The sequence below is a fragment of the Apodemus sylvaticus genome, chromosome 17, assembly GCF_947179515.1.
Source record: "Apodemus sylvaticus chromosome 17, mApoSyl1.1, whole genome shotgun sequence".
NCBI classification, from domain to species: Eukaryota; Metazoa; Chordata; class Mammalia; order Rodentia; family Muridae; genus Apodemus; species Apodemus sylvaticus.
In genome coordinates this window covers 67,187,073-67,208,372 of record NC_067488.1, presented here as the reverse complement: position 1 = coordinate 67,208,372, position 21,300 = coordinate 67,187,073, and the positions used below count along the sequence as shown (strand labels likewise).

The 21,300-nt window shown below is 49.0% G+C and overlaps 2 protein-coding genes across 2 annotated transcripts; both read left to right on the top strand.

Moving 5' to 3' along the window:
- Nucleotides 1-2,796: 2,796 nt before the first annotated feature.
- Nucleotides 2,797-4,968, top strand: Hoxc11 (homeobox C11). Its single transcript, XM_052161570.1, has 2 exons — nt 2,797-3,478; nt 4,736-4,968. The coding sequence occupies exons 1-2, from the start codon at nt 2,797-2,799 to the stop codon at nt 4,966-4,968; spliced, it is 915 nt and encodes a 304-aa protein (XP_052017530.1).
- A 9,957-nt stretch (nt 4,969-14,925) lies between these two features.
- Nucleotides 14,926-19,173, top strand: Hoxc10 (homeobox C10). The gene is made up of 2 exons (XM_052161208.1): nt 14,926-15,676; nt 18,896-19,173. The coding sequence occupies exons 1-2, from the start codon at nt 14,926-14,928 to the stop codon at nt 19,171-19,173; spliced, it is 1,029 nt and encodes a 342-aa protein (XP_052017168.1).
- The last annotated feature ends 2,127 nt before the right edge of the window (nt 19,174-21,300 follow it).

Here is a 21,300-nt window from a genome sequence, read left to right as displayed (position 1 = left end):
CTTCCTGGTGGTTGGACCCAAAGCCAGGCAGGCAAGCCAATACCCTATCCCTAAGTATTTTTGCTAATCAACAGTTTAAGTGACCTCAGAAACCAGGGCTTTCTCTCCTTGATGCAGTTGCTGAGGGTTTTTAAAGGTTGTTTCAAATTATTTGAAAGACTGATGCCAGAAAAAAAAATTAAACTTCATGCTTTGCTTTTATGGAGAAGAATATTCCTTCCTCTAAGTCTTTGGAGGATCCTAGCGTTCCCTAGACATCGCCTCCTTGCACTCTCCTTTGCTTCCTTCTTTTGGCTTCAAGAAAATCAAACTGCTCTTTGTAGCCGCCTGCCTCACTTTTATGGTGGCCCAGGAATAAACTTTGGTGGTCAAATTCAAGTGCTCAGACTCACAGCTGTCTTCTCACAGGAAGCAGACACCCCCACCCCCACCTCTCTCCCAGGCTGGGCAAAACAGGACTTAGGGGATCCAGCCCCACACTGCCCAGAAGAGCAAGAGGAAAAAGTTACTGGGAACACGGGGAAAGCAGGAGCCAAGACCACCCTCATTTCTGCAAGAGATGGGGTACCTCTAGCCTTCTCCTTGTTGGCTTCTATCACTGTTTGGGGAGCATTTTGCCTCCAGTAAATGCAAGTTTAATGAGGTCAATGCAAAACCCATAAAAGCCCCAGTCCGTTGTTCACCACCATTATAATTAAAAATGTTGCCCCCAGCTCCTCATATATATATATATATATATATATATATATATATATATATATATATATATATATATATATATATATAAAAGACTAAAGGAACTGCAACAGAATCTTCTGTTTCTGGTCTCTGCTCTACAATCTAGTTCTTTGCTTTCAGTTACAATCTGGCCTGGACCCCCCCCCCCCAAAAAAAAAAAAAAGCACAAGAAGCAATGCCTATCACTAAGTGCAAACATGGAGGGACACTGGAAGTCTCCTCTACAGTTTTTGAGACACACACACACAGAAGATGACCATGCTGGAAGCTGTTGTAAAAGCTGCATAAATTTGGGCAGTAGAAGAGTTGAGGAGGAATTAATTTGGGAGGATATATTTGGAAATAAGCTAGCTATTTCTGTCTTTCCAGTCTGATTGAGGGTTTCAGTGCTTCATTCTTCAACAAAGAAAATCAAATACCCTTTAAAGAGGAAAACCAATTTGAAGGCAGCCCTGAGGGTAGGGGGCAAGGGTTTAGACTACTTTGGTTTTGTCTAAGAATTCAGGGCTGCGTTGCCCTTTTCTAACATGTTATGTCCTGACAGCTCCTTCTTAGGACCAAGGTTACTGTTGCTTTCTGTTTGTGCCAGTTGTTCTGGCACATGGATCCAGCCTAGAACATTTCCATAAAGTTATAATCATATGCCCAGATGTGTGTTGTAGTGGCCGAAGGGATTGGAAGCTTAAGGAATCATTGAATAGTCCCCTCTACTTGGAGGAGAGCAGGCTTGGACTAAGACATAGAAAGGAAGCAGGAAAAGGGAGTGAACGGGGCTGGGGACTTCAGGCCCTACCCTGCCTACTTTTTGATTGGTACTAGAGATAGACACCTAGCCTCTCTACCCACCTCAGCTCACCAAATCATTAAAAGAAAGAAAGAAAGAAAGAAAGAAAGAAAGAAAGAAAGAAAGAAAGAAAGAAAGAAAGAAAGAAAGAAAGAAAGAAAGAAAGAAAGGAAAAAAAAGAGCCTCCCCAAATGTAGTTCCCTCAGCATGCACCCTCTCTGGATCTCACTGCCAGGCTTCTTTGCAGTCTATCAGCTGAAGCTGAGCTCCCAACCCGAAGGGCCCCAGATAGAGAAGATAGATGACTCTCATTCTAAATCTTTTTCTTTGGGGTTTGGGATTTTAAAATCCACAGTGAATGTAGCTTTCTGCACATTGATTGACAATAAAGGCAGGCATGAAATATTCACCCAGGGCCACTCTCTCATACTAAATATTTAACACAACATTAGAGAAGGTTTTTCCCAGACTTCGCCAGGCACCGGCTGGGCGGCTGGCTCACTGCTCACCACTGGTTTATGACTAATAGGAGTCCCTAGCCAGCGGCAGCACGGCAAACTAGACAAAGTTGGGACACTGGTTCATAGCTGGGCTGCCTCACCTTTGGGAAACTTCAGATACTCTCCCTGGGAGCCTGACCTCACCAGATTCTGGCCAGGAACATACTATAAAGGACTTCTTGTGAACAAGCTCTGATTCTTCAGGTAGAGGGCTAAGAGTCCCTGAGACTTGAGGGGAAGCAGCCAACATTTCTGGGAAAATCAGGTAGGAAAAGGCCCTTCCTCTTACCCCCAGCCTGTCATAAGGAAGGGACCAAGACCCCTAAACGGAAAACCCTTCTCCTTCCCCCAATCCTAGGGGGAAAAGAGCAAGCAGCTGAAAAAAAAATACAATTACCCCCTCCCAGCCACCGCCCCCGCCCATCCCACCGCCCACCCCACCCCAATCCTCTCTCCTCCTTTGCTCGCTCTGTGGAATGGAGAGGAGGGGAGTGACGAGAGAAAAACGAATACAAATCTGCAATTGATTTTCATAATGTTTCTGCGGTGTTTGCAAACCAATCGCCTGAACGTCCCCGATCTTACCTAAGAGAGAACCCCTCCTACGTCTGCGAAGTGCTCCGAACTGATATATGACAATATCTACTTTGGATCACGTGCTCGGGGAGAGAGACTAAGACGGATAACGCGTCATCTCGCCTTCCCAAAATTTCCCCCCTCGCTAGATCGGGTCCAAAACCTCCAGCCGGAGGAGGCAGGAGAAGAGAACGAACGATGTTTAACTCGGTCAACCTGGGTAACTTCTGCTCGCCTTCGCGCAAGGAGAGAGGCGCTGACTTCGGCGAACGAGGGAGCTGCACTTCCAACCTCTATCTGCCCAGTTGCACTTACTACGTGCCCGAGTTCTCCACCGTCTCTTCCTTCCTGCCCCAGGCCCCCTCTCGTCAGATTTCTTATCCCTACTCAGCCCAAGTGCCCCCGGTCCGGGAGGTCTCCTACGGCCTGGAGCCGTCCGGGAAGTGGCACCATCGGAACAGCTACTCGTCTTGTTATGCAGCGGCCGACGAGCTTATGCACCGGGAGTGCCTGCCTCCTTCCACAGTCACTGAGATCCTCATGAAAAATGAAGGTTCTTACGGCGGCCACCACCACCCCAGCGCCCCGCACGCGGCCCCCGCCGGCTTCTACTCCTCAGTTAACAAGAACAGCGTCTTGCCCCAAGCCTTCGACCGCTTCTTCGACAACGCCTACTGCGGTGGCGGCGACGCGCCCGCCGAGCCCCCCTGCTCCGGCAAGGGCGAGGCCAAGGGGGAGCCTGAGGCGCCCCCCGCCTCGGGACTTGCGTCCCGGGCAGAGGCCAGTGCTGAGGCCGAGGCCGAGGAGGAGAACACGAATCCCAGCTCGTCCGGTTCGTCCCACTCGGCGACCAAGGAGCCGGCTAAGGGAGCCGCCCCCAGTAGGTAGCAGCGGCCGGGAACCCGAGGGCAGCGAGGGAGGGAGCGGAGAGGGAGGGCTGGAGTGGGGGGGGGAGGCCAGGGGAGCGCGGACAGCCTCGTGTTTTGGGTCAGTCCGATTTTATGTGGAGTTTTATAAGCATTCAAAGGATTTTATTATAACCTACAAAGCCCTCTCTCCCAACGACTCGACTTTTTACGATGGAGAAGGGGTGGGGAGAGGGAAAGGGACTCTTTGGAAAACCCGGGTGAGGGCCCCCTCCTCCGTTATCTCCCTCGGTCTGTGAAATTTTTAAAAGTGCCACCATTGCGGGCGATATTAACTTTGATCGTGAACTTAGAGGAGCGTTTAAGAAAGGATGAAGAGTCAGGCTGCTGGGGGGTTGGGAGGGAGGGGAGGGGTGGAGGGGGGAAAGGGGAGGGCGAGGGACAGACTGGGAGAAATCCAGAGAAGGGGAGAGGTAAGGGACAGAAGCCACGCAGCAGAGCTGGAGTATTGAGAAGCTCTCCAAGGCCTCTCTGCTTTTTAAAACGACTTTTTAAAAATGTTCAAATAACGTGTTCGCGGGTTTTTGAGAAGAAACAGGGGCAAGCCAGGGTTTGACCCAGGCAGGGGAGTGGAAAAAGGATCAGAGCTCCCCTGCGCTGCAGACGAGGGTGGCGATGGCTCTCCAGGGTCTGAGGCCTCTGGGTAGGCCCAGCTTGGTTGTGTACAAGGCCCGGCAGCCAGGCGGCAGGGTGTCCCGGGGCGCCAGGGCACCGCAGGAGGTTCGTTGGTGTCCCGCTACCTCTACTGGCTAGTTTCCTCCCGGATTCCTCACTGCTCTCGCCTGATCTCACTCTTTCGCGCCGATTCTCCGCGGTTCCCTCCGATTTATGGAGGAAGGGGTCCTGGATTTGGAGAAGCATTAGGAGGGCGGCTTGGAAAGGGCAAGGGCAGCGACCAGGAGCAGGCAGGGCACCCCAGGGAAGCACGTGGCGCAGGCAGGTTTTCCTCTACTCTCAGACCCTGTCAGCTAGGGCTCTGGACTGAGGGGCAGGGGGAACTAGGTTCTCAGTGAACCTGGTAGTGGGATCCAGGCTTGCCCCAGCGCAGCGGATATGGAAGAAGAGCCGCCGGCCTAGAGGGAGGGCTGCCCGGCGGCGGGACTGGGAGCTGTGCCGCTGAGCTTTCAGCGGCCGGGGGTTGGTTGGGGTCGCCCGGGGTCTCACGTGTCTCTCTCCCCTCTCCTCGCACTTGCCCCTTCCCCTCCCTCCAGACGCCCCCCGCACCCGCAAGAAGCGCTGCCCTTATTCGAAATTCCAGATCCGGGAACTGGAGCGAGAGTTTTTCTTCAACGTGTACATCAACAAAGAGAAGCGGCTGCAGCTGTCCCGGATGCTGAACCTGACAGACCGACAAGTGAAAATTTGGTTTCAGAACAGAAGAATGAAAGAAAAAAAACTGAGCAGAGACCGGCTGCAGTATTTTTCAGGAAATCCACTGCTGTAACTGCAGACCTGACCCTTTGGGGTGGGAGGGAGGGAAAGTGGGAAATTTATTTTATTTTATTTTATTTTTTATTTTGTAACTCGTCTTTTTTTTTTCCCCCGCGGGTGGAAAACTGGACTGTGGCCAGGGCTGGCCCCCCACTGCCGTTACTGGCACTTTCTTCTAGAACCTCCTTGGCCTCAGGTCTAATTCACTATAGGGAACAGAGACCCGGCTTGGAAAAAGGGGTGAGGGAAGTGTCTGACCCATGGTTAGTGGATCTCGTTGGCGCCAAGGCCCCAAGACTGTTTATTTAAAAGAAAATACACCTTGCAACAAAGTCTTGCTGCTCGGATTGGGTGAGAGGAGGGGCGGGCACAGTGGGCGCAAGAGCCGAACAATCCTTGAACTCAAGTCTTCCCTAGCCCAAGTGAAAAGATCCACTGAGCCACTTTGTCTGCGAGACCTCCCAGGCTCCCCGTCCCCACCCCATCTTGCCCCTCCGTTAGGGGGCAGCTAAATGTGATCCTGCCTTGCTGTGAAATTCCTGTACGTTTGACCTGGTGTTAGGTGTGCAAAGTCCAAATCCTACCTCCGTCTGCGCCTGGCCCCGCCTGAGTCTAATTGTTTTTGCCCTAAATGTATGGACCCCTCTTTTGAAAACTCCTACCTGGTGCACCGAATTGTCCTAACCTTTTCCCAGGCAGTGCCCCACCCCCAACCCCTGCGGATTTATTGCTAGTCTATGCAGTTCGTACCTCTTTTAAAAGAAACAGGATTGAGGTGGAGGGGGCATAGGAAGATGGGGTTGGGCAACTCCTTCTAGCTGGGATCTGCATTTATGTAAATATTTTTCATAAGCCTCTCTACCTGGAGAGGAGGGGGAGGCTGATCCGGAGTGAGATTCTAATCACCCATCTCTATCCATGTGCGCGCGCGTGCGTGCGTGTGCGTGTGCGTGTGTGTGTGTGTGTGTGTGTGTGTGTGTGTGTGTGTGTGCAATCCCCACCCTACTCCTGTCTCAGAGGGATTGCTGTGACTTTTTTGGTGGTAAATAAAGATATTTCATTCTGTTCAATATTATGATTTTTATTTGACCTTTTTATTAACCCCTGTCCTCTTAAAAGCCCCTGTGCTCCCAAAACAGCAGAGGTGGTAGTGGTGGTGGTGGAGGTGGTGGTGGTGGGTGGCAGCAGAGGCCATGGAGGAGGAGCAGGAGAAAGGGGGGGGGGGAGACAGCCACAATTGGATTGGGAGAGCCTGTTGCTTAAAACTGGCCTTCTGATGTGAGGCAGGCTAGTGAGGAGACACTGGTGCTCAGTCCAAAGGCAGGGAGGGGCAAGAGGCAACCAAGGGTTGCTCCAGCTCTGAAGCAGAGGACATTCTATGGTTGGTCCTAAACTCTTTTTTCTCATGTGCACCTCAAGCTGCATCAATGCCCAGCAATGCTTCCTGTTTAAGTACACATTTGTTGGGGAGTTAATTGTAGCCATCATCAAATTTAGATTTATAGGAATTTTCTTGGCTCCATTACCCTCCTGCCAGATGTCTCCCTCTGCTGCAGTCAAATATGTAGAGCTGAGGATAGGATTCTTTCCCCTCTCTCCCTCTCCTCTCTCCTCTCTCCTCTCTCTCTCTCTCTCTCTCTCTCTCTCTCTCTCTCTCTCTCTCCTCTCAGGTATATTGGAATTTTAATATACAATTTTAAAGAAAGGAGGGGAGAAGAGGTCAAACCAGCCCTCTCCTGTCTTCTTCACAGCCACTAGGGGTGGGAAAATGGGGCCCACCTCCTTTCCCTTTGGTCCAAATGGTCAGGCTCCTCCAGACAGAACCAGACACCTAGGCTGCGGCCATCCTGACTTTCATATGTTAGCTCTCCCAGAATAAAAAGCTCCAGAGATGCATTTTGTAGGGATTAGTAAGGAGGGCACCAGGGAAGAAGGGGACCCAAGGGACAGTCTTTATGCTAGTCTGTATTTGCTGTATGTGTTTCTTCAGTTGAAAGTTAACTAATCCTTTCAGTTCTTCCAATAAGAACACTAAGAACACTCATCTATCTTTTTTTTTTTAATTTGTTATTTGGGGTAAGAGGTTTAGGACTAATTCTCTCATTTCCCTTCTGGCTTTCTGACCTTATGGAATTCCAAGATAATGTTTTCATCCATGCTTGTTGAATGAAGGGGGAAAGTACCTTGGGTTTCAAGTATAGATATTACTGTTTTCTCCCTGCAGCTTAGGTATGTGAATCTATAATTTGTAACTGTGTCGCTTTCCTGTGCTCACAAACATTTTATTATTCAAGGCAGTGTCCTTATGTGTGCTCATGATGAGTATAGTTTGTGTATGTTTGTCTACATGAAGAAATGTGACCTGATGTGCTCAGTTTATATCCCTTTTCCCTGGTGTCTGAACAGTCAGTATTTAATGAACTTAAACAGAATACAACTGAGAGTCCTCTGTGATTTGTGTATGGGGGGGGGGATTTCTTGAGATGTGATATTTATCTACTATATCTAGCTATACCAGGGACTGTTATCATGCTGACCATATTTTCTATATAAAAATAGACAAGCATAGAACAAACTATTTAAAAAGGAGACTATTAGCCTCCAAAGGACTGCCAATTTTGGAGGAAAATATTTAGAACATGCAGCTTTCACTTTTCTACAAATATACAAGCTCAGAAAAGAATCTCTCTTCCAGAAGATATTTCTGGTGAACGAGAGGAGAGTTATCATGAAAGAAAAATCAAAGGTTTGTGTGATTTGAGTCCAAGAACGTGCCAGGGTGTGGTGACCTGGGGGGGGGGGAGAAGGAGAGAGGGGGAAAGAGACAGAGGAATAAGAGGAGAGAAGTGAGGGAGGGGTTTCTAGTCCCCAAGCAAACCCACCTTCATAATCCTGGGATGTCCAACCCCCCTTCTAGCAGGGGCACTCAGGGCTCAACCCCTTGGGGTAATCCCTTCCAGCCGCAACGCTGCCCTGGAACAAAAGATCGCAGTCTAGACGCCGCCATAAAGCGTCCCCGAGCCTCTAAACCCAGTTTCATTTCACCCTTAACGACCCAGTCTGGCCTGTGTTAGAAAATGCTTCCGTCCTAAACAGTAAACAAACCCCCAGTGGATGGTCTTGGCTCTTCCAACACACCCCAGGCGCCCCCATCCCATCATCCCTTTGCCCCACATTTTCCCTCCTTTCCTCCAGCATTTCTCAGCTCCCCACCCCCCAAGTAAATAAACCAGAGGCCGAGTTCAAAGTTTCCTGGAGCTAAGGAGGAATGTTGGTTGTAAAAATCCAAGTTTATAGCGCACGTGGGAGTTTACAAGGGTATTAAGTGGTGTGGGCTGAGGAGCTCTCTGAGCCCCACCCCCTTTCCACTATGGGCTTTGGGGTACAGGGCAGTCAGGGGCGCTGCTTGAAATGAGAAATTGGCTGGAAATAAGCTTGGATTTGGAGTTTCTTCGTCACTCAGACCCTAGGTGGCTTGGGAAATGCTAAGCAGAGGTGCCTTGAAGGTGGGCCTTCCATCCCAACTCTGAGGGAAAGCCCCTGGGTTCAGATCTCCCAGAATGAAAGACTGGAAAGCTCTTCTAGGAGGCCGTGGGTTGGAGAGAAAGCATGAACGGGTGCAGCCCAGGTGCCAGAGAGTGAAGAGAGCTGGAGTTACCCGTAACCAGAACCGGACGGGAAGGAACTACCTTGCGCTCATTTCTTGAGAAGCTGACAGAAGAGAGGCCTTTACTCAAGAAGGCAAAGGAAAAACTTTGAACTTCAAGGGAGTCAAGGGCACTGCCTCTTCCTCCCTCACCCCAATCCTCCCGCCCCTCTTAGGAATCTGTAGTCAATTTCTCTCTGGGCCAATATTCCCTGAAGTGGGTAGCCCTGGGGTTTTCCTGGTGCCCTAGGGATGGATAACACTGTTTACTAAATGCTTCCGGCTCTGAGTGGCCAGCATACTGTGCACGCGACTGCACTCTTTATTATTCATATAAACCTTTAGAAAAGGCAACGCCCTGGAAGTTTTTATAACTTTGTTTGGCATAAAAATTTTTACAAGATTCTCCGCCACTCCTTGAAGAAAAAAAAAAGTTTAGTTTAGGTCTTGCACAGGATAGAATTCTAAAGAGGAGAGAAGGATGAGCCCTAAAGCTTCATCATATATGTTAGAGGGAACTTTTCTTTGCTAAAGGGAAAAAAACAAATGCCCTGAAAGTCAGGCCAATCCTTCTTGAGGTCTACCCAGGACCTGGTTTTGGAGACAGCCTGCAAACAGAAGTCACAGACATTCTGGAGAGCCCTTTCCACCATACATTTAAGATGTACTCTTTCTAGAACCACGCAATTTGTAAAATGTCTGCAGTACAAACAAGCCTCCCCCCATCACACCATGTTCTGTTGTAGGAAACTCTGTTTCTCGCTTGTCTGTCTCTGTTCTCTCCCTCTCCCTCCCTCCCTCCCTTCCTCCCTTCCCCCCCCCTCCTTCTATTTCTTGGAGTAGTGAAGTTCTATAATTCTGGCTCAAACTTTTAACTTGGGGATGAGGACTTTTGCACGCACACAATCCTATGCCTGTGGGGCTTAAGGGGGAAAAATCCAAATGCTAGGAAATTCTTGCCTAGAGGTTGCAGAATCAAAAGAGATGGAGGCTAGCAGGGCTACAGTCCTCCAGAGTCTTTTAGAGAGAACAGAAGTACTCATGTAGGGACATGGCCTTGAAATGCTAACTTATATATGACCCTTTGGACCTGCCCTCTACCCTCTGACAGAGCCTCACTCTCTCACTTTCCTATCTCCAGTGCTGAGAGTATAAATGAGCTAAACTTTAGTCTATGAGGTGTTCAGTTGCGGCAGAACAAAGATAAGGAAAGTTCTCTCTAATTGTGGGTCTGGTGGACCAAGTTTCTTTAGTGATGAAATGAAGGCATGGAGCCAGGCATTTCAAGGATCAAGGAGCCTTTGGCACTGACTGGGGGTGGGGGGTGGGGGGAGGCGTGCTTCTGAGTCGGCATTCCCATCCCTCTAATGGCGATTCTGAGGCCTGACCACCTTTGCTGACTGACTGTTCTACACTTTGCCTTGTGTAACTGAGCCCGAAGGCAGAAGGTCAACTCCAAGCTCAAGCAACTGGAATAAGAAGGAGCCAACCTGTCATTTTCTTTCTCACATAACCCAGCACAACAGAGAAAGATAAGTAAGCTTTGGGGTGGGGGGAGGAAGAAAAGAAGAAGAAGAAGAAGAAGAAGAAGAAGAAGAAGAAGAAGAAGAAGAAGAAGAAAGCAAAGGATAAAGTTCATAATTAAAAAAAAGAAGAAAATGAAGAACAATAAATTAAAATCTTGAGGGGAAAAGAAAGAAAAATTACAAAGAAAAAAGAAGAGAAAAGAATAGAAAAAGAGAAAGCTGGAAAATGAAAAAGAAAGGAAGAAAGAAAATAAAAATAAAGAAAAACAACAAAACAAAAACAGACCTTCAAAAAGACATTTACCCTCAGGAGTAAGGGAGCCCAACCACAGTTGACACTGACTGGAAATCTGACCTATTGTGGTAACTCAGAAACAAATCATTAAAGTGGGGACCTGAGTTTTCCCCCCAAGTCACCCTCCCCTTGGGCTCCTCCTCCCAACGCTTCTCTCTGGGGTGTGTGTGGTCTGGTTTCGATTCCATTGGCAAAGTTAAATAACTGGTTGACTTCCGAAGGGCCGGGAAGCAGTCAGGCTGACTCTGGGATAGTGAACTTTGGAATTCGAGGACCGAAGGAAGCACTTTGGGTAGAAGTGAATATTTGAGGCTGTGTACATGCAATTAAATGCAAGCCGGACTTGGATAGACTCTATACTCCACAGCCTCTGGGTGCAAGTGTGTACGATGTCTAGATGTGAGAGCGAGTCCGCTGGCAGCGCAGCCTGCCTGAGTGGCAGCAGAATCCTAAGGAGAACAGAAGCCCCTTTATGCGTCCTCGGTCTCTCACCTCTTTACCTGCTTGAACCTTTCTCCCCTGGACCTCTGAGAATTTCACATTTTGCTTGGAGTTTCCCTGCTCTCAATTCAAGTGGGGCAGGGCTTGGTGCTCTAGAAGAAAAGAGAATTGTTCTTTCAAGATCTGAGAAAAGAAGGACTAATCTCGGCCTCCAGAACAAGGAGAAAATCCCAACAGTCAGTAATTTTGCTTTCCATTTTTGCTTGAAGAGGTTTCAGCATGCGCATTTTAAAACTGTATTTAATTATTTTTATTCCACAAGGAGAGACACTCTTCCTCTTTCTCTTCATCTTCAGATGTTCCCATATCATCATTAATCTCTGAGGGAAACTCCCGACAATTTTCAAAGGAGAAAACAGGGTGCTTCTGGGCGATTTGAGGGCTCCAGACGAAAAGAGCCCACCTTCATTCCTATCAATTCACGGGGATCCTTAGGGCATCTGCCCCCAAGAACTGCAGAGCGCTTCTGGAGCCAGCCAGGGACTCCTGAACCCTCTTCAGCTCCCTTGTTCACCGACCCAAAAATATCAGGAGGCCCAGGCGGCCCAGTCTGGCTCAGGCGGACTGCTCTTCAGTGTCTGGATGCAGGGCGGAAAGAGTGAAAGGGACCTGGGCTTTCTCTTAGGGAGGAGGTGGGATTTATTGAGGCGTGGGCACAGCCTGAGCCCCACTTTGGCCTGAACTCCCCGGAATTTTCACTTCCTCCAGTTGAGGTAAGAAGTAGGACCCGGAGTGAGGCTTAAGTGCAAGGCTGTTTGCATAGGGGAAGTTGAGATACCTAAGACACAAAAACAAACAAACAAAAAATAAAACAAAGCAAAAACCCCGGGGTGACTTTCACGACACAGACTTTCAGCTGAACCCCAATCCAGTTGACAAGGGTACCCTTTGGGTAAGGCCAGCGGGCGCCTGGCTGTGGCGGCAGACCGGGTGACTGAGGCGGCACGCATGCCTTTGAACGCCAGGCCCGGACAATAGGACGGAAGCTGCCTTTGCTCGTGGCCTCGGGAAAGACGAGCCCAAGGGGGCAGGGCTAGAGACCCAGGCTAGACAGGACTTTCCTGGACCCACACAAATGCTCTCTGTCCAGGCCCTCGCTTTCACTTCTTCTTTTCTTTTACCTCCATTTAATACGAATCCCAAAGTCCTGGAAAAGCCAACAAGTTATTCGGTCGCGTCCGAGCAAGCCAGCGGGCTGTTGCTTAACAGCTCTGGGGGTTTCGTTTATCTTGAGTAATTAGAGGCAAACATTTGTCCCAACGGGGGTCCCACTTAGGTTGATGAATTTGATTTCTTGTTTCATTAATGGGCCGTGTTTATCATACTTCTAATTATTTCAACTTTAAACACTATTCGTTCTTGTGAGGAAGTGGGAGTTGAAGGAGGAAGCTTTTCTCCTGAGGGTATTGTTTTCACTAACAATGTTAAGAATCCTGAAGCAACTCCACTGCCTCCCATAGCTGAGGTAGAAGTGGGCTTGGAATGGGGGTCTGGTTTGTAGGGGAGACAGGCCCAGAAACTGAGTAGCTTTGCTTCTTTCTGGATAGCTAGCCAGTTTCTGTCTAGTAGCATGTTGTTTGAGGACTATTCTAGAATTTTTCTGATTCTCACCACTTTCTTTCTGTTTGGATTCCAATCCCACTGTCCCCTGCGAATCTCTTCCCTCAAGGACTTCTACTTGGCCCGAACAGCACAGCCTAGATGGGGACATTGTCCTTTTCCCGGCTTCTAAGACTTCTCTCACTGAAATAGAAGCTGGCGAGTGCTGAGGTAGTCCAGCACCTGGCTGTTATAGAAAGGACCCTCAGGACCAGACTCTAAACCAAGGACATGGGCAGAATTTTGGGAAGACAGACTCCAGGGACAGGCACACCATGGAGGAAAATAAAAAGAGATGTGAAAGAGGGGGGAGGGAGCCCCCAAAGCCATATAATTCTCAATTGCTTTGGTCTTTAATTTCATTGTCCCATAAATGAGAAAATATCAGTTCCCATACTAAATTTTTATCCTCAGCTGATAAATATGACGGGAAATTTTCTTTGGGTCCTCGTAAAAGGGAACGGTTTCGATCAAACTCGCGGGGAAAGACTTATGCAGATAATACAAACAGAATAGTCATAAAGTCTAGGCTGTTTCCCTCGGGATGGGCGGGGGGGGGGAGACAAATGGCTCCCTAGTTCTGCTGGGGACTGTCCCAAGTCTGGTCTGGGGCCTAAACAGCCTAACCTTGCCCCAAATAACACCCAGGCTGAAGCCAGGGCGACCTCTGCAAATGAAAACACAAAACTATTTCAAATCTTCCTGCCGGCCACACACTCCACAGATTTCCCACCCCCGAAATTAAGGCACCCCTGGGTCTTCTTCTCCACCCCTGGTTGGGGGAAATCGGGGCAATTCTTTCCTTAGTTATCTTCCATCCTAGCTGGCTAGGGCCTCCAGGAATCAGTCCAGCTTCTTCACTCTTCCACGCCAGGGAGCTCGGCCCTGGAGTTCTTTCCCAGCCAGGCTCTGGTCTTTGGAAAAATGGAAAGTCCACAGACTCTGCCCAGGGAAAAATGCGGGGCTACCGGAAAGACAAGTTATTCTCCGGATTCCGTTTCCTGAGGAAGGGGTGGAGAGTTTAGTTCGCTTTGGAAGAAAAGTGATGGAGAAACCAAACGAACTATTTCAAACACACATCCCTCCTAACTCCAGCCCCACCCCTGCTGCCGTACTTCTTCTCTTTAGTAAGCACACAAAAAAATAGACCCGTTCCTCTTCTTTAAAAAAAAAATACTCCTAGCCCAATCGCTTAAAAAGGACCCTTCTCGAATGGAGTTTGTTTCTTGTGCGCCTTTCCCGTGTGGATACGCATTCCTCCAACCTAATCAAGGCCTGGAGGTTCGAGCTTTTTCTCCGGGAATATTCCTTTTTAAAGTAGGGACAAGGTCAAGCGGGAAAAGAGGGCGCCGGGACAGGGAGCAAAGCAGTCTACCGAACTCGCTCTGAGGGCAAAGCCGAGAGGCCGGACTCTTCATCCAGTAAGGCCCAGACTGTGACTCCAGGGTTGGGGAAAGGGGTATCTGTAATCTCCAGCTTCCTCCTGCTCAGATCCTTAGGCCTTCTGTAACCCCCTCCTTTGCCCAGAATCCCTTAAGTGGCTGTGACCCTGCCCGGGCTCACTCCAGACACTGGAGGCTCCCAGTTAATACCCAAAAGGAACTTGCAACTCAACCAACCTCCAAGACCTATGGTCGGGAGAGTCCAGAACCAAGGGCAAAGCCGAAGGAACCAGGGAGCAGGAGAACAGAAACTTCAGTTTGCTTTTGATTCTTTTAACTTTCTCTTCTACCCTAAGCCCACTGGAGATTCCTCCCATCTCCCCCAAAACATTACCCAGCTACCAACCCAAGAGAAGAAACGGGAGTATGGGGGTGAAGAAAGTGGAAGGTGAAGAGAGGGAAAAGAGTACCTGAATCTTGTCTTGACCTTTTACTTTGAATTTGACTGTTTTGAGCCCCGGTTGCCTTACTTTGTCCCGTATTTTCCCCCTCTCCACCCCCCTCTCCCCAGGAGCTACAGGCTGATTCTCTAGTAAACAAATCCCACTCTTCCCAGAACAGCTCTACGTCCCTTCACCCACCCCACCACCACCCCACCACTACCCCACCGCCCTTGCAACCCGGGGGCGCTTCCTTTGTTCGCCAAGAAGGGCTCCGGTGCCCCTACCCCGAGGCAGCTGCTAGGTGGCGCTGTTACTCCACGCTGAGCGCTCCGCCTGCCGACAACTTGACCCCGCTGACGTCACGGCCGTCTGAATCATCAAGGCCATTTTCAAATCCCATTGGTCTAGCCGTCACATGGTGAGGACCGAATGCGCGGATAATTATGGAGCTGATATTTCCCCCCTCCCCTTCTTTTTCCTCCCGCCCCTCCAACCGCCCCCCCCTTTCCCGGATGGGGGAAAAAAGATGTCAGCTCCTCCGCTGTAGTATTGCTCCTTAAAAACCCCTCTCTCTGAAAATGACATGCCCTCGCAATGTAACTCCGAACTCGTACGCGGAGCCCTTGGCTGCGCCGGGAGGAGGAGAGCGCTATAACCGTAACGCAGGAATGTATATGCAATCTGGGAGTGACTTCAACTGCGGGGTGATGAGGGGCTGCGGGCTGGCGCCCTCTCTCTCCAAGAGGGACGAGGGAGGCAGCCCAAACCTGGCCCTCAACACCTACCCGTCCTACCTCTCGCAGCTGGACTCCTGGGGCGACCCCAAAGCCGCCTACCGCCTGGAACAACCTGTTGGCAGGCCTCTGTCCTCCTGTTCCTACCCACCTAGTGTCAAGGAGGAGAATGTCTGCTGCATGTACAGTGCAGAGAAGCGGGCGAAAAGTGGCCCCGAGGCAGCTCTCTACTCCCACCCCCTGCCGGAGTCTTGCCTTGGGGAGCACGAGGTACCTGTACCCAGCTACTACCGCGCCAGCCCGAGCTACTCGGCGCTGGACAAAACGCCCCACTGTGCTGGGGCCAACGAGTTCGAAGCCCCTTTTGAGCAGCGGGCCAGTCTCAATCCGCGCACCGAACATCTGGAATCGCCTCAGCTTGGGGGCAAAGTGAGTTTTCCTGAGACCCCCAAGTCCGACAGCCAGACCCCCAGTCCTAACGAGATCAAGACGGAGCAAAGCCTGGCTGGCCCAAAAGCTAGCCCCTCTGAGAGCGAGAAGGAACCGGCCAAGACCGCAGACTCGAGCCCAGACACCTCGGATAACGAAGCTAAAGGTAAGGCTGCCTGGGCCGCGGGCAGGCTGGAACGTTGGGGTGCTGGTCTTCGTGGTCGGGATTTGAGGCAGGAAGATAAGGGAGAGTTGAGCAGAGGCCTAAGAAGGTTCTGAATTGACCCAGGCTTGAGGCTCCTGTTTGCTGAGCTCCGGGCTAGTGGCGTGTCATTTAGCAGTGGAAGGTAAACCGAGACATGGAGGTGGCAGGCCAGCCAGGCCCTTGGGTGCATAGGCGGAGGAGGGGCGCAGTACAGGAAGCCTGCGGGCACCCTGAGCTGCACCGGATCGGTGGCCATTCCTAGGCGCGTGATGGCTTTGGTTTGCTTTTTCAGTGAGGATGTCCTGGAGGCTCATGTCCCCAGTTCAGGTCAAAGCTCACAAAAAGCTTAAAATGGCGATCCTAAGGCCAGGGACCAGGGAAGGCTTAGAGATGAATAATGTCTTTTCAGTGCATTTTCCTAGTTGGAAAAATGTTTATTAGAAACAGTTTGTTGTTTGTGGGTTGGATTTGTGCGTGCAGTTTGTGCCCCTGCGATTTCTGTCTCGGCAGGAGCCTTGGGCAGTGAAACTGAGGCCAGAAGAGGTGGAGGTGAAGGCTCCCTGCCACAGCCCTCCTCCTCTAGTTGCTTGGCTTGAGGATGGCTTTGGATTAGGGTGTTGGAATTTTTTTTCCTGTTTTTCTCCTCCTTCTTCTTCTTCTTCTTCTTCTTCTTCTTCTTCTTCTTCTTCTTCTTCTTCTTCTTCTTCTTCTTCTTCTTCTTCTTCTTTTCTTCTTCCTCTTCCTCTTCCTCTTCCTCTTCCTCCTCCTTCTCCTCCTCCTCTTCTCCCTCTCTTTCTAGTCTCTTAATTTTTTTCCTTTACTGTATTTTTTCTGGTTATGTTTTTCCTTTCAGTGGTTTTCAAAAGCAGCTTATAAATGAGTGGTTGGAAATTTTCTGTGTGTGCATGGCAAGCGGTTTATTCCTGAGAAGGAGTGAGACATTGGTGGATTCCTTTGTGATTTTTGGTTCAATGCTCAGTCAGAGTTCAAGCTCAGAGTTCAAGATTCATTTCTTCTGTAACTGAAGGCTTTCAGGACCCTTTGCTGTAATCTTGGGGGAGGGGGAATCAGAGTTTGAAACAGGAGCAGGATTTTGGTGCAGAGGGGAACGACTTTGCCTGAAGAGTTGGAGCAAAATGAACCTGAAAAGGCCCAAAGGGAAGGAATAAACCCGCTCCTCAAGAAACTGGCTCCTGGTGATGCTGATGGAAGCCAGCTCTTTGGTATAGAAGTAGATGAAATATTGAGAGCAAATCAGACTGGGGTGGCCTGAACCTTGTGCTTGGTGCTTTGTATATAGTTTATATATGGATGCAACTGCATACTCATGACTAATGGTAACCTGTATCATACACATGCGCGCGCGCGCGCGCGCGCGCACACACACACACACACACACACATTGTGTTCCTATACACACACTCACACAGGCACATGCACTCTTTTGGCGCGCAAGGGCAGAGCCTTACCCTCTTAGGTCTACTCTGCAAAGATAGCCTTGGTAAGTCAGTCCTTAGAGACTTTGACCAGAAGATGGCTGTGGCTGTGCTTGTGAATATGAATCAGTAAGGCACCCATATAACACACATGTCATTATGGCTGATGTGTGATGCAAAGGTTTAATTTTATTCCTTCATTATAAACCCTAAGCTAGACTGGGGTAGAGGGTAGAAAAAACTTTGTCCTAGCCATACCCAAAAGCAAAGTCAAGGTTAACAAGTCTACCTTCTTAACGCACTTCTACACCCACTTTGATAGACTTCCCCTTCTTTCCTTGTTGTCCCCCCCCCCCCAGTAATCTGTACCTTTGTATCCCAAACTAACACCTAGAGATTATGCTCTGTGTCCTCCTTTTCCTCCGCCCCTTTTTGGTGTTTTCACCAGGCCAGAGGCAATGAGCTTTTGGCTAAGGTCCACTTGTAATTCCTTTCCTCCTCTTAAAACCCAACAACCCCAATAAAAGATAAACAGGATAGAGTTAGATGTGTAGAGCCTGTGAACAGTTTGCAAGAAGCTGCAGGTGCAGAGATTTGAGACTAATTAAAGACATTGATATTTTCTAGACTATAGCCTCAAGTTTGCTGTTTTATTTTTCCCCCCTGTTGTTTTCTGGTTGCCCTAGGGAGCTCTCCTTACCACCAATCCAGACAAAATCTAGGACCCAGAAGGCCCACTTGGCATAAGGGAGAGAGAAAGCAGGGTGCACACAGGGCTGTCAGCAAAGTTATTTGCTAGGTACACGCTCCCTAATCTTTGGACACTCTTTTTCCTTCTTTAAAGGGTGGCCATGTTCTGTACCATAGTAACTTGAAGAGCAAGGATGATCCATTTCACAAGAATATGTATTAGAAAGAGAAGCTAGCATTAAGACAATAGAAACACATATATTATGGTATCTTTTCATATATGTAGATATTTATCCACATCCCTCTTGTGTATATAGATGTATAGGTGTGTGTGTGTGTGTGTGTGTGTGTGTATTTGAAATCTACCTACACATAGACTCTAGGGTACAACAATACCTTGGGATGTCTGCCTTCCTTAGCCTTAAGTTTTCTGGTCTGAGCATGCCTCATAGCTGTTGGCCCTGACCCCTGCTGCTCAGACAGGTTTCCTTGACTCAGTTATACTTGAAGCCTATGGCCAGGAAAGGAGATAGCAAGACAGTAATCCTGTGGAAATTCAGGTAAGAATAAGAGTTGGGGTCTAGTGCAGTTATTCCAGAGACAGGGACAGAATCTCTCCACAGAGATGAAAGGAATTTAAGCTCTCTGGAAAATGACTCTGAGCTGTGGAGCGGCCTCTGCACTGAAGATGCTTTTTCTGGCTGGCTGCATTTTTCCAGAGCTGGAGCAGAACAGAGTTGAGAGGAAGCCCTGAGAGGTTTAAGGCAACCACTAGGATCAGGGAAGGCATTCAGAATCTGTTAGAATAAGGTGGGCTTGACTAACTTAAATTTAGCAAACATTTTGAGCATAAAAGCCTCTTCTATTTCTTCTATGTAAGTATAGAGCCCTAAGAAATTTCAAAAGCCCAAGAGAACCAGCCCCCAAGACTGTGAGGCTAGAGCAGTTCCCTTCTGCTTCTTCAGCCACCCTCTGCCCAACCAGGCTTCCAAAAGCTGCACCAAGGTCTTGCTTCTTCCAGGGATACTTATGTAAATAATGTTATTTTTAACAGAGGAGATAAAGGCAGAAAACACCACAGGAAATTGGCTGACAGCAAAGAGCGGAAGGAAGAAGAGGTGCCCCTATACTAAACACCAGACGCTGGAATTGGAGAAAGAATTTCTGTTCAATATGTATTTGACGCGAGAGCGCCGCCTGGAGATTAGCAAGACCATTAACCTTACAGACAGACAAGTCAAAATCTGGTTTCAAAATCGCAGAATGAAACTCAAGAAAATGAACCGAGAGAATCGGATCCGGGAACTGACCTCCAATTTTAATTTCACCTGAGCCAGCGTCATCTCCTCCCCCTCCCCTTCTCTCCTTTCCCCGCCCCTCCTCCCTTTGTGCCTGGTGATATATATTTTTTTCCCTCCCTGAGTATAAATGCAACTCGCCTGCAGAAAAAAAAAAGGCAAAGACCTCAGACTCTCCTTCCAAGGGACCCATGGTTTGTGCTTTGAGGATGCTTCCACCTAAAGCATGAAAATGGGGTGCTGGGTTTTGGGGTGTTGTGTGTGCCCTCATAGATTGGGGTGGTAGTGTGGTTGGTGTGTGTGTCAACTCCTCAGTCACCCATGCACTTACATGCAGCATTCTATTCTCCATGCAAAGTTGAGGTCAAATCCACCCGATTATAGGGGAAATAAAGGGGGAAAATCAAACAGAGAGGGTCTGTAACCTCGTAGAGCACAGTTAGAATTGCTCCTTCCTTGCTGCCTTTCCCCCTTAGAATAATAGATAGTCTTGAAAGTTCAGCTAGTATCTGTGTATTTGTCATAGTACCCAGTGTCTAGACTAAACCCTCCCTCTGTCTTTCCTTCCCAATGGCTCTGAGAATATGCTTGAAGTATTTGTACTGCTTTCTGCTTTTCTCCCACCTTTCCCAATACACTGTATCTCTCTCATCCTAACATCTCAGAAATTCCATCCAGATGAAGAAGAAAAAAATAAAAATAGAGCTTAGCAAAGTGAAAACAAATTCCACCCCCCCCCCAGGTTGCCCTGCTCCTGTCTGGGAGTTGTGTTATTTAAAGATATTCTGTATGTTGTATCTTTTGCATGTAGCTTCCTTAATGGAGAAAAAAAAATCTAATAAATTTCCAGAATCTTAATCCTCAAATGGATGGGTTTTTTTTGTTTTGTTTTGTTTTTAGTGGTTTTTTTTTAGCGACACCCCCTCCCCCCAAAACACTGAGTGTGTGGATATGTGTGTGTTTTGTGTTTGACTCATCTCCTACAGCCTTTCCAGAATGTCTCTTGGCGGGTTTAATGTAAGTGAGAGACCATAACGTTGATTTAAATATTATCCAGGTGACCACAATAAGTCAAGGTCATAAAACAGTAATGTCAGGACGGTCTTGGTGCGCGCGAGAGGTGGATTTTATGATCTGCAAATATAATGTGGTACTGCAGTAAAAGATGCATTTAAAGGTGACTGGAGGAGGGAAAGAGGCAGAGAGCAAACTGCAATCTTGAGGAGCAGACGGATCTGATTGCCTTCGGTGCTGGGGCTGGATGCACCCTACCACTACTGGGGGGGGTACCTCAGAAACCCCCACCCATCTAAACAGAGGAATAAACTTAACTGCCGGAGGGGCACGAGGAGTTAAGCCCCCGCCCTCGACAGCAGCTTACAGAAGCGCCAGCGGCAGCAAGAGAAGAAGGAGGCAGCGACAAGGTAAGAGAATCGGTTTCTTGTTCTTCTCTTGGCGGTCGACTGAGGACTAGCAGCGTCCCCAGGTGCTCGGAGAGCAGCGCGTAGAGCACGGAGGAAGGTGTTTCGGGGATCTGTGTTTTCTGAGAGCCCCGGATTTTCCTTGTGGCCGCCGGCAGTGGAGGGCTATGAGCTCCCTCTCCTCCCCTCCCTGGCCCACTGCCGCCGTGGGGTTCGGTGGTTAAAGGGGTAAATTGGTGGTTTTGGCTTCTTTATCTTAGGGGCATCTGGAGATCAACCCATCAGTTTAGGTGTCTCTGTCTGGTTGTAAGGTAGAAGGATTGGAGCTTGAAGCTTGGGTTTTCTTGTGTTTTGCTGGTGTGGGTGTGAGCCTTGTCCATGTTCTTGGTCTTAGTGTTCCCAAGCTATAGGGATTTGCCAGACAAGTGGCCTGACTGGAAGTGGCTCCTGAGCACAGGCGCTGTGGTCTAGACACCTATGTTTGTTGAGAAGCCTGAGACAGAGTCTGGGAGAAGAGTACATGAGAGCCAGATGGACAAGAAGGGGACCCAGCTCAAGAGTGGAAGAATGATCCAGCTCCTTCCAGGGCCAGGGCCAGATGCAGGGGGATAGCTCCACTGCAGTACTGGGGGTGGGGGCAGGAATTTGGCGGCTAAAGGTTCCTTTTCACCAGATTTTCCCAATGCAACTTGCTTATATCAGAAACTAATGGAGACGATCAGACCCTCAATCCACCCAGC